Genomic DNA, 16,548 nt, shown 5'->3' with positions numbered 1-16,548 from the left:
CACTCATGTAAAATAACAATTTCTTTCTCAGCCAGTTTTAGTTGAAAAGTACAGAATTTGTTGTGGGACACCATGGAATATTTCCCACTTCAGGCCCTGTAGTTTCACGAAGTATTGACAGGTAGCACCACTATACTTAACCTTTAAAATGGCGTCTGTAACGGAGGTGCGTTCCAAGCAGAGACCTGTCATTGAGTTTCTTTTGGACGAAAACCAGAGCATCGCATATATTCATAGGTGCCCGAAGAATATCTACAAAGAACAAAAGCACGGTGAGTCATCGGGCGAGGCATCTGTCAACACAATCTACCGCGTGACAGCTGGCCGCACACAACTGGGACTCCTGCAATGTTGGAACATGTGGACAGTCTCATTTAATGTGACTGACAGATCACAATCAAACACCTCACTGTAAAAACTGGATATCTCTGTTGGTAGTGCTGGCACACATGTTAACTATTTGGGGTACTCTAAGGTGTGCACCCAATGAGTTCCTCGCCGACCATAAAGAGCAGCGAAGAACCATCTGTATGGAATTGCTTGCATGTTACAAGTCTGAGAGGGACAATTTTTTGTTGAACATCATCAACAAAACATGAATTTATCACTTCAAACTGGAAACAAAATTGTAATCCATGGAGTAGTGCCACACCACCTCTCCTCCAAAGAAAAAGTTCAAAGCCATACACTCACCCAGTCAAGTCATGACGACAGTCTTCTGGGATTCTGAAAGGGTTATTATGTTTGATGTCCCCCTCCACGGTAGAGTGGTACCACAGAGGCATACAAGGCCTCCCAGTAAGGTGCAAAGATCACCGCACTGAATGGAGATTATGTCGAAAAATAGAGTTTTTCTGCCAATAGAGTGGGGAAAAATATGGAGTATTGGAATCCTGAATAAAACCAACCTGCTTTCAGAAAAAATATTTCATTACTTACTGCATGTACCTCATACTTGTCTGTAATGTTCTCTTGCACGGAAGTGAAACGTGGACAAATAACAGTTCAGACAAGAAGAGAATAGAAGCATTTGAAATGTGGAGCTACAGAAGAATGCTGAAGGTTAGATAGGCAAATTGAATACCTAATGAGCAGGCAATGAATCAGGGGGGATATACTTTGTAGGTTGCAATAGTTAGGCAGAGATGATAAGGCTCACACGGGATAAAATACTGTGGAGAGCTGCATCAAACCAATCTTCAGACTGAAGACCACAACAATTATCATCTTGATAAATATCATCATCAGGAAATCTCAAAGCTTTGCCTTAATCCTCTTTCCACATTTCTCCTCGGTTTTCTACACAGCTTATTCAAGGTACACGTTGAATAACATGGGGACTAGGTTCGAACATTGTCTTATGTATGGATGGATTATACTATAATTTTTTTGGACGACACTTCATTATACATAACTACAGCATTTGAAAATCAATGAAAACCACAAGTTTTTGATATGAGATTTTTTTATCTATTAGATTATTTATTAGATTGTATATTACATTATATATCATTTGTAAGATAGCTGAGATTGCAACTGTCATTATATGCTGAATAATTAGTAAGGCAACAATGCAAAAGATAGCAGGCTGGCTTTATCAAAATTTCCCTAGCAGGTAGCCAAAATCAGTTCTGTGCCTTTGGTGAGTCACCACCTAGGGCATGTTGTGTTGTGTCTGTCCATAAGTCTATTCCTGTAAAGAAGGTTGTGAACATTGTAGAAGAAAGTCATACAAAGAGAGAGAGAGAGAGAGAGAGAGAGAGAGAGAGAGAGAGAGAGAAATAGGAAAGAAAGGGCTGAAACAAGCACAAGTGGAACAGAAGTGAGATGAGATGAATTTAAACACATGGTTACTTACCCTTACCCTGCAACCCCCCCCCCCCCACACACACACACACACACACACACATACACACCATTGTCCACAATTTTCAAGAAAAGTAAAAGAGATAAGAATTTACATACCTTGGGTAAGGCTTTCTTGCTGCTAGGTTTATTGGTTTTACTATTCACATCTGTTTTTTCATCAACATCTTCTATGACCTCACTCACTTCTTCTATGTCATTTAATTGTGACACTTCTTCTTTGACAGTGACTTCTGAAAGTAAATCTTCTGACTTAACATTTGTCTTTGTTTTTGTTACCCTCTGCTTTTTATTGGTTACAGTTTTATTAGTTTTTTTAGTGGTCCCCTGTTCCAATTTTCTTTTCTTTTTTGGTGAAATTTCTTGTAGATCCGCCTTCACTTTCCTTTTGGGTTTACTCAAGCTTGGTTCTTTGGCATTACTTTTCACGCCTTTTTTCGCTTTCTTCCTGCCATTATCTGTGTCTTCATCACTATCATCATCAACAGGTGCAAAATCACTATCACTACTGGAATGTTTTCTCTTTTTAATTTTAACAACTTCCTGTTCCTCATCATCAGAATCAGAGGAATATATATAACGTTTTACGGTCTTTGTCCGTGTAAAAGCTTTATTCTCATCATCCAAAAGAATTTCTGGAATCTTGACAATTTTTGCAGGCACTGGGATGCAGTCATCGTCATCCTCATCAGAAGGGATCACCACTGCCTTGTCAGCCATGTTTACCTGTTTTAAAAGAAAGCTCAATAGCAAATCCCAAAGAACTGCATGTAAGTACATCAGACATAGAGAATAGCAAAGAGCCAAGATTATTTTCTGTCCACGAAAAATATTTACTAAGATCAACCAGAGACTATGTGTAAGGAACACCTTACACATACATAAGCCTTATGTCGATATTCTATCAGTGAAAAGAGACTAGGAGTAATGTTGAGAAAAACTGAGGAATACGAAATTTTATCAACTGGAATCTATTAGTACTCAGTTCACCTTGTTTGGCTGACATCATCCTGAAGGAGGAGACCTGGGATGTGGAATGCAAGGTAAACATTAACAAAGTGAAGTATCTGTCAGAAGCTACATTAACCCTTTGATCGTAATGGACTGCCACAATAGTCCAACGCCACCAAGCCATTGTGTGGATGACTATTGCACAAGTTTTTAAACATATGCATCTTTAACATTTCAGTGAGATGAAATATGAGGCCCATTCGAATGCAACTCAACTGGCAAACTTCCATCACACTATTACTTGCTTAAACCTGATAGATGGTCTTCCAATGGACAATATAAAACTTCAATGTCAGATCATTATTAGCATCAGATCAATATCAGCACTTTTGGCAGAGTCACAACACACACTGTTATTTGTTGTATACCCAAGGGACTGTAGTTCAGTGTAGGGTACACGAAATCCTTGTTCGTTCGATATAAGCAGTTTTTGTGCTAATTCAATACACTTAGTACTTGGCTGTAAAAGTGTATAAGGGTACTTCAATCTAAACTCTATAATTTCTGATGACTCTGCATATTTGCACTTTGCTACGAGACTGTGTGCAGTTATAGACTCCAGATGACAGAGTAAATATTATAAACAAACTTTCTCACACTCCCGGTACCCATCAAAAGCCCAGAAGAAACCAAATGCTGAAGAATGATGAGTGTGCCTAAGGTAAAACTGCCACTATGAAGAAACATACTCCCTTCACTACATTTTTTGTTTTTCTCTTATTGCTAGCCTAGCATCTGACAGGAATGCACTGATATTTATCATAACTTATACTCTCACTGTATGAATAGAGTATAATAATTTATTATGTCAACAATCATTTAGATATAAAAAATATTCATGTTATCTGTTTCAGCAAATATTTGCCATCTTCATACATGCTTAATCCACAAAACGCTTCATAAGGACTAACAAATATAGTAGAAACTTTGAATGTCAAAGTCATGACAAAATGCTATCTTTATCAGGCAACAATATGACGTACATTCATTCAAACGTCAAATGACTTTTAAGATGTTCGAAGTGCCTGCTATATTTGTTTATCTGTATGAAGCTTTTTGAATACTAAGCACACCCAAAGATGGCAAATATTTGCCGAAACTGGCAATGTGAATATTTTTTTACATATCTAAGCAATTGTTGACATAATAAATTATTACACAAACATTACAAAGGTCACATATGTCCAGTTGGCACCATGCCAGTTAAAAATTACTTAGAATGGAGGCCTGTTTAAAATATGCAATTCCTCACGCACTTAACGGAATCTTCATTTCTTTAACCCATAATTACATAATTTGTCAGTAGACGTGGATAAGAAAGTATGTTTCTTATTTTCTTCTTAATTTTAAGCAATATCCCAATATTTTGCTTTTTGTCTGATCACAGCTTACTGAAGGTTTTTCTACAATAACCAAGTACTCTACGTAGAACCCAAGACAACTATACCAGGTCCTTACGAAAATTATTTTTCCATATTTTACTATGGTTAAGCACATCACAATATGACTGAAAAAAAAGACAATGAATTTGGGTTGGGTTAAACAACACCAAGGCAGAACTGATTTTTATCCCTACATATTAAAGCCATAAAACAAGCTATCATACAGGAGAGTACAAATATTATCTGGATTCGTATTTTATTTGCATGTTGAGAATAACACTGTTCGACATGGGTTCTATTTCTGATATGAAAGTATGTGCTTCTAGACCATTTTACCGTGGGAAATTCAAATATGTAAACAAAATATCATTGTCAGGGATACTTTTTATGTAATATGCATATATATGTATATTCTCAATTCATGGCAAACACAGAGATGTTATAGAGAAATACGGGTATGGTGCCGCATCCAATAGTGATAGAACGTGATAATTTCTTGTGCAACAGCAGGTGGGAAGAATCAGACATCATTAGGTTATCCCCCGCCACACCTATGGCATTAAGACCACCTGAAACATCTCATTAACTCGAACGGCAACAGCCGGCCGCTGCCTCGGCAGTAAAGCTTCACGTCTCCTAGGGGCAGGTGCATCGAGTTTACAACAGTGGTGTTAGCCGCAATTTGTGTCAGTCTTAACGAGTGGGTGTTTTGGCTGACAAGTAACTGTCTGTCATATTTCCGAGCATGGTTGAATTTTTTAGTTCCTGTGTGTAAACTGATTGAGCCTGGTGCTGAAGGTAAAATGACTGCTTGTTTTTACACATCAGCGTTCCTCTAGTTCCCTTCTATTAATTTAATACAGGTGTATTACCAAAGTGGTATTTTTAAATTTGCAGAAATGCCATGTCGTCATGGAGGTCGATATAAGCCAGCCAACTTATGCTACATCTGTGGGAAGTTCATTTTTGCCAGAAATAGGAAGAGCATTTCTTCAGTCATAAAGAAAGCATACAAACATTACTTTGGAGTAGAGGTAGGAGACCAAGATAAAGAATGGGTACCACATTTCTGTTGTGCTACATGTTACTGCTAACTAATTCAGTGATGGAAAGGTAAAGAGAATGTGGCGTTGTTTGCTGTTCCCATGGTGTGGAGGGAGCCTAAGGACCATGTTACTGATTGTTATTTCTGTCTAACAAAAATTCAGGGTTTTACAAACAAAAAGTCAAAGAGGCACATTGTTTACCCAGATCTGCCTTCAGTGAGAATGCCAGTGCAGCATTCCGACATCCTTCCAGTACCTTCAAGAGCTCGAGGTCAAATTGCAAGTGACAGTGAAATAAGTAGTACTGAAGAAATCACAGATGATGATTCTTTATATTATTGCACAAGTGAGTCATCACCACATTTGTTAACACAGGCAGATTTAAATGATTTAGTACGTTATCTAGGACTAAGTAAACAAAAGGTGCAGCTGCTTGGTTCAAGATTACAAGAGTGTAATCTGCTGCACCAACGTACTAAAATCAGTGTGTTCAGGCACAGAGAACATGCCTTTATTTCTTATTTTTCAACTGACAAAGCATTGACATTTTGCAATGACGTTTCTGGCCTCATGAAAATGCTGAACTTCACTTGTATTTCACAGGAGTGGAGACTTTTCATAGATGCATCGAAAACAAGTCTGAAGGGTGTTTCGCTCCATAACGGAAATAAAATACCCTCTGTTCCAGTAGGTTTAATTACGAATTCGTACAAAGGATGCTAAATTCATTAAAAGACAATGAACATAAATGGAAAATATGTGCAGATTTCAAGGTAATTGCTATGGTACTGGGAAATCAACAAGGCTACACAAAGTATGCCTGTTTTCTTTGCGAGTGGGATAGTTGAGACCGAAATTCTCACTACGTGAAAAAGAAATGGCCTAGGTGAAGATGGAAAGTTGGCGAAAAGAATGTACAACGTGAAAGTCTGGTAGCTCCTGAATATATACTACTTCCACCGCTCCACATCAAACTTGGCCTGATGAAACAATTCGTGAAGGCCATGGATCCAACAGGCTGTGGGTTTGCATATCTAGCTACCAAATTCCCTCGTCTTTCAGCTGCAAAAATAAAGGAAGGTGTATTTGTGGGCCCACAAATCAGGGAGCTGCAGAAAGGTGCAAATTTTGAAGCATGTTTAACTGATAAAGAAAAAACTGCATGGGACTGTTTGAAGATGGTGTCAGAAAACTTCCTCGGAAGAAGAAGAGCTACTAACTACAAAGCAATGGTGAAGGATATGATCAAAGCATATCAGGATTTGGGGTGCAATATGTCTTTGAAGGTACATATGATGGACTCTCATCTGGACTACTTCACAGAGAGTTGTAGTGACGTATCGGATGAACATGGGGAAAGATTCCATAAAGACATTTCTACCATAGAAAGGCGCTATGAAGGGAAGTGGGTACCTTCTATGTTAGCAGATTATTGCTGGAATATCATTCGAGAGAAGAAAGATTTACAATACAAGAGAAAAAAGTGATGTGCATTGCAAGGCAGTGGCTCATTGTTTGTCAATTTTCTGTAATTTCTCATGTCAAATAAATGCTTCAAAGTGTATACACAAAGTTTACTGTGTTATATGTTAGATCCCACCCTCCATTAATGTGATGAACTTATAACATCATAAAGATGTACATTTGTTTGTTGAATTTCACCTCACGTTTGCTGCACTATATCAGAAACTGAAAAGAGAAATAAAATTGCGATTACTCATAAACTATCCCTGACAGAAAAAAACCAAAAACAGTTTTCAATTCAGCACTCAAAATACAACTAGGATCACAATATTTTTTATCAGAAATAGAAAAAAAGTTTTTTTTGTAGAACAGTGTAATTCCAAGGACGATGTGAATCTTCCAGATGGGACGATGGTCACAGTAACTTCGAGAGAGGAAGTACCTGTACAAATACTAGTGTACAACCTCCTAGAATTGCTAGCCTAATCTAGAGTAGTCAAAGTCCTCAGAGCACTTCTATAACTTTGACAATAGATATGATTTTTACTAAGACAAAATTAATGTCAATGAAATGTCATTCAGATTCATTCATTCTTCTGATATACTTCCATGGAGATGTTTGTTGTTGGATGTTATGATTTGACAAAAATCTGATGTTATCCAGTTGATGTTGTTATGTTTACGCACTATATGTGACTTATATAAATAAAAGGTGTTCACACATTCTTCAAGAGAAGTAAAGCAGCAGCATTACTTTTCCTTACAGCAATAATTACGCAAGGAAGAGATGAAGTCTATCACAGCTGAATTCACGGGCACAGTTGAGTGACTGAGTGGTAATGAAGAAACAATATTAGATCTTCATTAACTGAATCATGTTCAACAAAAATGAACACTACAGTGTACATCTCTGTAGCTGGGAGTTCCTCTGACTGACTTCCACCTTGTGGGGGTCCTCGAATCAATACCTGATAGTGCCAGTGATTTTTGTTTGATGGTAGTACTGGCACAGGGTGCACTCTGGCAAAGCGAGGAGCTATTTGAATGAAATATAGCAGCTCTTGGCTCTGCTAAGCTGACAATGGCTGTGGGAAGTGGTGTGTTGACTCCCTGCTCCTCTCTATCACATCTGAATGATGCCACTGGCAGAGAACGACACTGTGTCAAGACTGCACAGAATTACTTACCAAGGTCAGAATGCGAAGCTGAAAATGTTCTGTGGAGTGAGCCTTCATCTACGTTGTTTTAATCTTCATTTTCCAAGATGCTAAACTTGGAGTTTTAATTTGATCTGGTAATATGCACTCAAACTTTTAACTATCTATATTTGAGGTTCCCTACATTATGAGTTTGTTTCTGCCTGGATTTTTTGTCAATTTTTACTGTTTCTTACCAAACTCCATTCACTTGCAATCCTAAAGTGGTTAAGACTTTCGGTTCCTGTTCAGTTTCTGTTAAAATAGAGTCAATTTCATTTTTGTTTATTTGCTCTACATCAGATCATCTTTTTCTAGAAGAATGTGTTAAAGACAAAAATATTATTGTTTTCAGCAGATTCAACAAATGCATGTCCTCTGAAATTTCAGTCATAATGCCACAAGTTTCCCACAGAAAAAATATTTTTAGTTTTTTTCTAGTTTTGCATTAAAAATTCTGAATCACCACTGTGCATTATGATTTGCTGACAATTATCAGTTTCTGTAATTGTTCATAAGATTTCCTCTTCCTTAATACAATGTTGGGTCCTCCAACAAATCCCCCTTCACCTTTGCCTCACTCATCTTCACAATAGGTGGGTTCCTCTCAACATGGGGTCTGAGTGATCTTCCCCTCCTTTCCAATACTCCCCAAACAATCCCTTTTCCCTCCTTTGGGCTGGAACAAATGCATTCCAAATAACTGAAATACTTTTTCTACTTTTAAATGTTTCTATCGACAGCATTATAAATTCTGCCTCCTGGAGGTAGGTAAGTACTGCCTAGCCATTCTGTGTCCTTGTAATTTAACAGTTTTCCCACACGAGCTTCCCTATAATCAATAACACAGCCGAGCATTGGTAAACAGCATCCATAACTCATGTTGCATTATACTTGGGTGAAAGTAGAATAATATTCCAAGGCCTAATCACACCAATTAAGATACTACATTATTATTACAATCAAAGTGGCCTTATTTAAGACCATTAACAACATTCATTTTCTGCCTTAAGTTAGTCGAGTTCACCACAACTGCTGCTATATACCTAACCTTTTTTTTTTTTTTTTTTTTTTTTTTTCACTTACCTTTCAGTGTGTTTTACTGTACTTCCTTCATAAGTTTTTCCATTATCTGTTCTGCTGAAATAGTCTTGTCAAGTATGAGTAAAGTTTTCTGTCTCGATCGGGAGCCCTGTAAAGAGACACAAATCAGCATCCTTTAACACACAAAGTAAAGCAAACATACATTTCGCAATCAAGCTTCTTACACTAAATAAGGGGCTGAAAGAAGTACTACTGGACACTGGGGTCTGAAGCAATCAAGCTCTAATTCATCTCTAAGGTGTTCCATTCAGGCCAATTCAGGAATGTTATTGTCCACCAACCACTACCTTATGGACACTGCTTTATGACAGAGGGCATTGTCACCCTGATACAATCAATCATCATCTCCGACATGCTCCTCTACTATATGCAGTACAGAATGATGTAAAATGTGGTCGTATCCTTCCGTGTTGAGCATTTTCTTAAGCACAATACAGGGACTACATCCTAACCATGAAAAAACACCCCCATTTCGTAACGTCACCTCCTGTTTACTTCGCAGTTGACGCTACGTAATGGCAGGTAACGTTCTCCAGTCAGTCACAGAATCCAAACCCTTCCATTACACTGCTACAGTGTACAACAAAATTCATTCTAAATCACTTGTTTTCCATCATTCACTGTACAGTAGTACCACTCTTTAGACCCCCTCAAGTGTCACTTAGCATTTACTACAGAAATGTGTGGCTTATGAGGAGCTGCTTGACCAATGTACCCCATTTTTCTTAACTGCCTATGCATAATCAATGTGCTGGCTGGACTGCTGGTAGCACTATGGGACTCACAAGTGCTTCCTTCCACTGATTTCATGTGATTTGTTACAACCACCCTCCACAATGCTCAGCAGTCCCTGTCCTTCACTACATGAGTCAGTGTGGTCTCAGTGTAGCTGCAGTTGCTCCTTCGCATTTTCACTTTACAATGACATCATCAGCAGTTAACTTGGGCAGTTTTAGAAGTGCCGTCCCATTCTGCTGTCACTGGTTCCCTACTAACACCACAATACTCCCTGCCTGCCTTTTATACTGACAGGGATTTGTATTCAGTAACATGATTAGTCCATGTTCAAAGCCACTGAGCTATCCTCATCGTCCCATTCTGCTGTCACTGGTTCCCTACTAACACCACAATACTCCCTGCCTTCTTTTATACTGACTGTTCTGCCTCTTTTGACTTTTCTAGTGGTCAATTCTGCATTAAATAGGGGTGATTAGACATTTTTGCTCAAGAATGTACTGTTTTACAGTGACTTACGAATAAAATTCTATCTTCAATAGTCTCAACCATTGCCCAAGGAGCTCCCAAGCAAATGCTAGCTACATTATAGATAGCAATTAAAACATTAGAAACAAAATACCCCCTTGCTCGTGAGAGCTATTTTCACTCAATAGTACCTGGCAAAGTTAATCCAACAACAGCAGCCACCAGTGATTCCTTTGTAATGAAGGGGCACAAAATGTGGCCAGAGTCAACCTTTTGGATTTTTCTGTGATATTAAACGTGTGAAGACTTCCGTATCTAGACCTTATATGAAAGAGCAACCATTCATAATTTTGGGAAGCAGCACACACAAAAAATTAAAAGTAAATATATGTCCATTTTATTTTATATTGGGTGTGATGCTTTTTGCATTCTGTTGCCACTTCTGCTTTTTATCTTTTTGTTCTAGCAGAAATACTCTTCATCAGATATTGTACAGTGGGCTACGACTGCTAACAGAAATCACACCTTTTATACCAAGTATGTGCCAGATTGCTGTACAGAGTTTAGAGGAGGGACTGTGACAAGCATGTGTGGATGTTCCAGAGGGCCTCCCCACTGATATTGATGACAACAAAATGTTTAAGGGTAGCATGTAAAGAATAATGTAACAGTTCAGTTCCCAACTGCCCACCTCAGGCTTTACATTACAGAGTTCTGTATGAGTAGAACTTATTTACTGGGCAAATTCTCCAGAGATTAATCAATAGTCCACTGAAGACTACTTGATTTGGTATGACTACCTTCCTATTGAATTTATGGAAAACCTACACTGCTGAAGAAGATTAAAGTTGCAGAACTCATCCAATTTCAAGATAGCATAAAACAAAACTAATTTCTCAAAGCATTTACAAAATGGGGAAAGATAATCTACACCAATGACAACAATGTCAGCAGCATAGAAATTTCAGTTCATGTGTTTCCTTGACTTCATATGCCTATATCCTGTCTGTTTCTGGAATGGTGGTTGGGTTGTTGCTGTTGTAACTTTAAAAAGACTTGTCAACTGCTAAGATTATAATACCTACAGCAAACAATGAGCAATTCAATAATAATAATAATAATAATAATAAAATAACAAATATAGCACAAACATATACTTATGTGGCTGAAAATGCAATTATGGGATAACAATCACTCCCTTGCAGGTCACAGGCAAATATGTCCACCATATAGTGGCGAGTCTGCAAAACTACACAAGAGATTGGTAAAACTGTCATGAGTTACGTGGCCTGTGCTCATGACGCACACATCACTTAATCCTATGAACACATTTGTCCACCCTCTGCTTGTACAGCAGTACAAAGCATGATGAACATTGAAATCTTGTATCAAGAACATTTCACATGGCAGGAATATGTAGGCTACTGTGGATTATTTAAATTTCACTAAAATTCTTCTCAGTGTACTGCTGTTTCACCATATAAATTAACTGCAATAGCAGAAAAGTAAAATAACTGACATTTCAGCTATATTTACGAGGCCTTTGTCAGGATATAGACCGTTTTTCCTGTGACTGGGTACTTCACTATGTTCCGTTTCTACTGGTGTAATAAGACCACAATGTCTATATATTATGTTTATTGGCCTTGAAACACCACCTGTTTAAATAAAACAGATTTAGGTTGTACATGGAAGACTATTATGCAGATTTGTAAGCTCACTGATAATTGGTGGCCAAGGTGAATTGGCAACTAACTTCTAGGGTCATGCTTTCCTACTGTTGGCCACAGAATGACTCCTTTTCCAGCTTTTGCTGTTTATTTAGACAGCAATGGCAGTGACCGTTGCAGCCAGAGAGGACTCCTGATGTTCTAGTTGCAAATAAACCCAGTATGTCATGCTGGGTGTAATGGCTGGACAACAGCCTCCACAGGCATTGTCATATAATTTCCCTGTATGCACATATTCCTGCCTAACGTGATTGAAATCAAAAGTGATTACCTTTACAAATGACACTTCTCTTGGTGGCTGACTTCAACACATAGGCACACAATTATATTGTTTGAAATATTTGGTCTGACAACTGAATACATACGAGGTTACTATAGACAATATTGCAAAATGTGAGGCTCGAACCCACATGTGCATTACCTGACAAGTGATCTGAATGCACGACTTGTATACTATTTGTTCGCCACCCCAGTCTGGAAGTGGTATTCGTCCTAAAGTATATCTGCAACTAATTGAAATCACAATTTTTTTCCATTTCTACATCTACACACATATTCGGCAAGCCACTGTATGGTACTTGGTGAGGGCTAACCTGTACCACAACTAGTCATTTCCTTTCCTGTTTCACTTGCAAACAGAGTGAGGAAAAACCAACTCTCTATATGCCTCCATGTGAGCCCTCAGGCGAAATTTATGTTGGCGGCAGCACAATCGTTCTGCAGAAAGCTTCAAATGCCAGTTCTCTAAATTTTCTCAGCAACATTCTGTGAAAAGAATGTGGTCATGTGGCAAGTTCTAGAATAGTGCTCAAGTGTGTGGGACCCATACTAGATAGGAATAACAGGGGATGTGGGACGTATACGGAGAAGGGCAGCACAAATGGTTCCAGGTTTGAAACTTGTGAATGGACTGAGGACTTTTGGTGTAGGGAGGTCACAACATGTTATCTTGGATGAAGAGTCATTGTCAGCTGGAGAAGTAACTCGGGTGTGCCCCAGGAAAGTGTGTTGGGACACTCGTTCATGTTGTATATTAATGACCTGGCAGACAATATTAACAGTAAAATCAGACTATTTGTAGACGATGCAATTACCTGTAATGAAGTACTATCTGAAAGAAGCTGCATAATTATACAGTCAGATCTCGATAAGATTTCAACATGGTGCAGAGATTGGTGACTTGTTCTAAGTGCTCTTAAATGTAAAATTTTGCACTTCATAAAATGAAAAAAACTTAGTATCCTATGACAATAATATCAATGAGTCACTTTTGGAATTGGCCAACTCATACAAATACATGGGTGTAACACTTTGTGAGAATATGAAACGGAATGATCACATCGGTTCAGTCGTGAGTAAAGCAGGTGGTAGACTTCGGTTTATTGGTAGAATACTGGGGAAGAGCAATCAGTCTCCAAGGGAAACTGTTTCCAAATCACTTGTGAGACCAGTTGTAGAATATTGCTCAAGTCTGTGGGACTCGCAACAGATAGGACTAACAGGGGATATTGAATGTATACAATGAAGGGCAGCAAGAATGGTCACAGGTTTGTTTAATCCATGGGAGAGTGTCACAGAGATACTGTAGGAACTGAACTGGATGATTCCAGAAGATAGGCTTAAACTATCCCGAGAAAGTCTATTAACAAAGTTTCAAGAACCGGCTTTAAATGATTACTCTAGGGATGTACGAGGAGTGTTTGAAAAGTCCTTGCAAAAATAAAAACTACTTACATGTTTGGGGTAAACCTATTTTATTTTTCGGCATAGTCTCCTTTTAGACTTACACACTTTGTCCAACGCTGTTCTAATTTGTTGATCCCTTCCGCATAATAGGAATCGTCCAAGTCTGCAAAATAGCTATTAGTTGCTGCAACCATATCCTCGTCTGAATAAAATCTTAGTCCTGCCAGCCATTTCTTCAAACTGAGGAACAAATAGTAGTCCAAGGGAGCCAAGTCTGGACAATAGGGGGGAAGGAAATGAGTTTTAATCCTATTTCCATTAATTTTGCGGCCACAACTGCTGAGGTGTGTGCTGGTGAATTGTCATTATGGAAAAGGACAATTTTGCAGTTCAATCGCCGGCATTTTTCTAGCAGCTGTATTTTCAAATGGCCCAATAATGATGAATAATATGCACCTGTAATAGTTTTACCCTTTTCCAGATAGTCAATGAGGATTATCCCTTGTGAATCCTAAAAGACAGTCGTCATAACCTTTCCGGCTGAATGAATGGTCTTTGCCTTTTCGGTGCAGATTCTCCCTTGGTAACCAATTGTTTAGATTATTGTTTGGTCTCAGGAGTATAGTAATGTATCCATGCACAGTGACAAAATGACACTTAAAGTCCTGTGGGATCTTCCTGAACAGCTGCAAACCATCCTTGCAACACTTCACATGATTCCGTTTTTGGCCGAGCGTGAGCAATCGCAGAACCCATCCTGCGGACAATGTTTATGCAAAATATAATTAGAACTGGCGTTCTACAGATCGGAGTGTGGAATGTCAGATCCCTTAATCGGGCAGGTAGGTTAGAAAATTTAAAAAGGGAAATGGATAGGTTAAAGTTAGATACAGTGGGAATTAGTGAAGTTCGGTGGCAGGAGGAACAAGACTTCTGGTCAGGTGAATACAGTGTTATAAATACAAAATCAAATAGGGGTAATGCAAGAGTAAGTTTAATAATGAATAGGAAAATAGGAATGCGGGTAAGCTACTACAAACAGCTTAGTGAATGAATTATTGTGGCCAAGATAGATACGAAGCCCACGCCTACCACAGTAGTACAAGTTTATATGCCAACTAGCTCTGCAGATGACAAAGAGATTGATGAAATGTGTGATGAGATAAAAGAAATTATTCAGATAGTGAAGGGAGACGAAAATTTAATAGTCATGGGTGACTGGAATTCGACAGTAGGAAAAGGGAGAGAAGGAAACACAGTAGTTGAATATGGATTGGGGGGAAGAAATGAAAGAGGAAGCCGCATGGTAGAATTTTGCATAGAGCACAACCTAATCATAGCTAACACTTGGATCAAGAATCATAAACAAGGTTGTATACTTGGAAGAAGCCTGGAGATACTGACAGGTTTCAGATATAATGGTAAGACAGAGATTCAGGAACCAGGTTTTAAATTGTAAGATTTTTCCAGGAGCAGATGTGGACTCTGACCACAATCTATTGGTTATAACTGAAGAAACTGCAAAAAGGTGGGAATTTGAGGAGATGGGACCTGGATAAACTGAAAGAACCAGAGGTTGTAGATAGCTTCAGGGAGAGCATTAGGGAACGATTGACAAGAATGGGGGAAAGAAATACAGTAGAAGAAGAATGGGTAGCTCTGAGAGGCGAAATAGTGAAGGTAGCAGAGAATCAAGTAGGTAAAAAGACGAGGGCTACTAGAAATCCTTGGGTAACAGAAGAGATATTGAATTTAATTGATGAAAGGAGAAAATATAAAAATGCAGTAAATGAAGCCATCAAAAAGGAATACAAATGTGTCAAAAATGAGATCGACAGGAAGTGCAAAATGGCTAAGCAGGCATGGCTAGAGGACAAATGTAAGGACGTAGAGGCTTATCTCATCAGGGGTAAGATAGGTACTGCCTACAGGAAAATTAAAGAGACCTTTGGAGAAAAAAGAACCACTTGCATGAATATCAAGAGCTCAGATGGAAACCCAGTTCTAAGCAAAGAAGGGAAAGCAGAAAGGTGGAAGGAGTATATAGAGGGTCTATACAGGGGCGATGTTTTGAGGACAATATTATGGAAATGGAAAAGAATGTAGATGAAGATGAAATAGGAGATATGATACTGCGTGAAGAGTATGACAGAGCACTGAAAGACCTAAGTTGAAACAAGGCCCCGGGAGTAGACAACATTCCATTAGAACTACTGACAGCCTTGGGAGAGCCAGGCCTAACAAAACTCTTACCATCTATTGAGCAAGATGTGAGACAGGCGAAATACCCTCAGACTTCAAGAAGAATATAATAATTCCAATCCCAAAGAAATCAGGTGTTGACAGATGTGAAAATTACCGAACTATCAGTTTAATAAGCCACATCTACAAAATACTAACACAAATTCTTTACAGACGAATGGAAAAACTGGTTGAAGCCGACCTCGGGGAAGATCAGTTTGGATTCCGTAGAAATGTTGGAACACGTGAGGCAATACTGACCCTATGACTTATCTTAGAAAATAGATTAAGGAAAGGCAAACCTACGTTTCTAGCATTTGTAGACTTGGAGAAAGCTTTTGACAATGTCGACTGGAATACTCTTTTTCAAATTCTGAAGGTGGCAGTGGTAAAATACAGGAAGCGAAAGGCTATTTACAATTTGTACAGAAAGCAGATGGCAGTTATAACAGTTGAGGGGCATGAAAGGGAAGCAGTAGTTGGGAAGGGAGTGAGACAGGGTTGTAGCCTATCCGCAATGTTATTCAATCTGTATATTGAGCAAGCAGCAAAGGAAACAAAAGAAAAATTCGGAGTAGGAATTAAAATCCATGGAGAAGAAATAAAAACTTTGAGGTTC

At 38.5% G+C, this 16,548-nt stretch overlaps 1 protein-coding gene across 2 annotated transcripts in view; it reads right to left on the bottom strand.

The window, feature by feature from the left end:
• LOC124798282 (S1 RNA-binding domain-containing protein 1) overlaps window positions 1-16,548 on the bottom strand; it is a 240,498-nt gene that overhangs the window by 183,156 nt on the left and 40,794 nt on the right. For both annotated transcript variants that reach the window (XM_047261605.1, XM_047261606.1), the window contains 2 exons: window positions 9,052-9,157; window positions 1,966-2,592 (listed from right to left, as the gene is read on the bottom strand). In XM_047261605.1, the coding sequence (XP_047117561.1) occupies window positions 1,966-2,586 (621 nt within the window). In that variant the 5' untranslated portion in view covers window positions 2,587-2,592; window positions 9,052-9,157. The remainder of the gene's footprint in view (window positions 1-1,965; window positions 2,593-9,051; window positions 9,158-16,548) is intronic.

This window comes from Schistocerca piceifrons, chromosome 5 (genome assembly GCF_021461385.2).
Source record: "Schistocerca piceifrons isolate TAMUIC-IGC-003096 chromosome 5, iqSchPice1.1, whole genome shotgun sequence".
In the NCBI taxonomy this organism is placed as follows: Eukaryota; Metazoa; Arthropoda; class Insecta; order Orthoptera; family Acrididae; genus Schistocerca; species Schistocerca piceifrons.
Note: the sequence above shows the minus strand (reverse complement) of the source record. Positions and strands in the feature narration are given on the sequence as shown.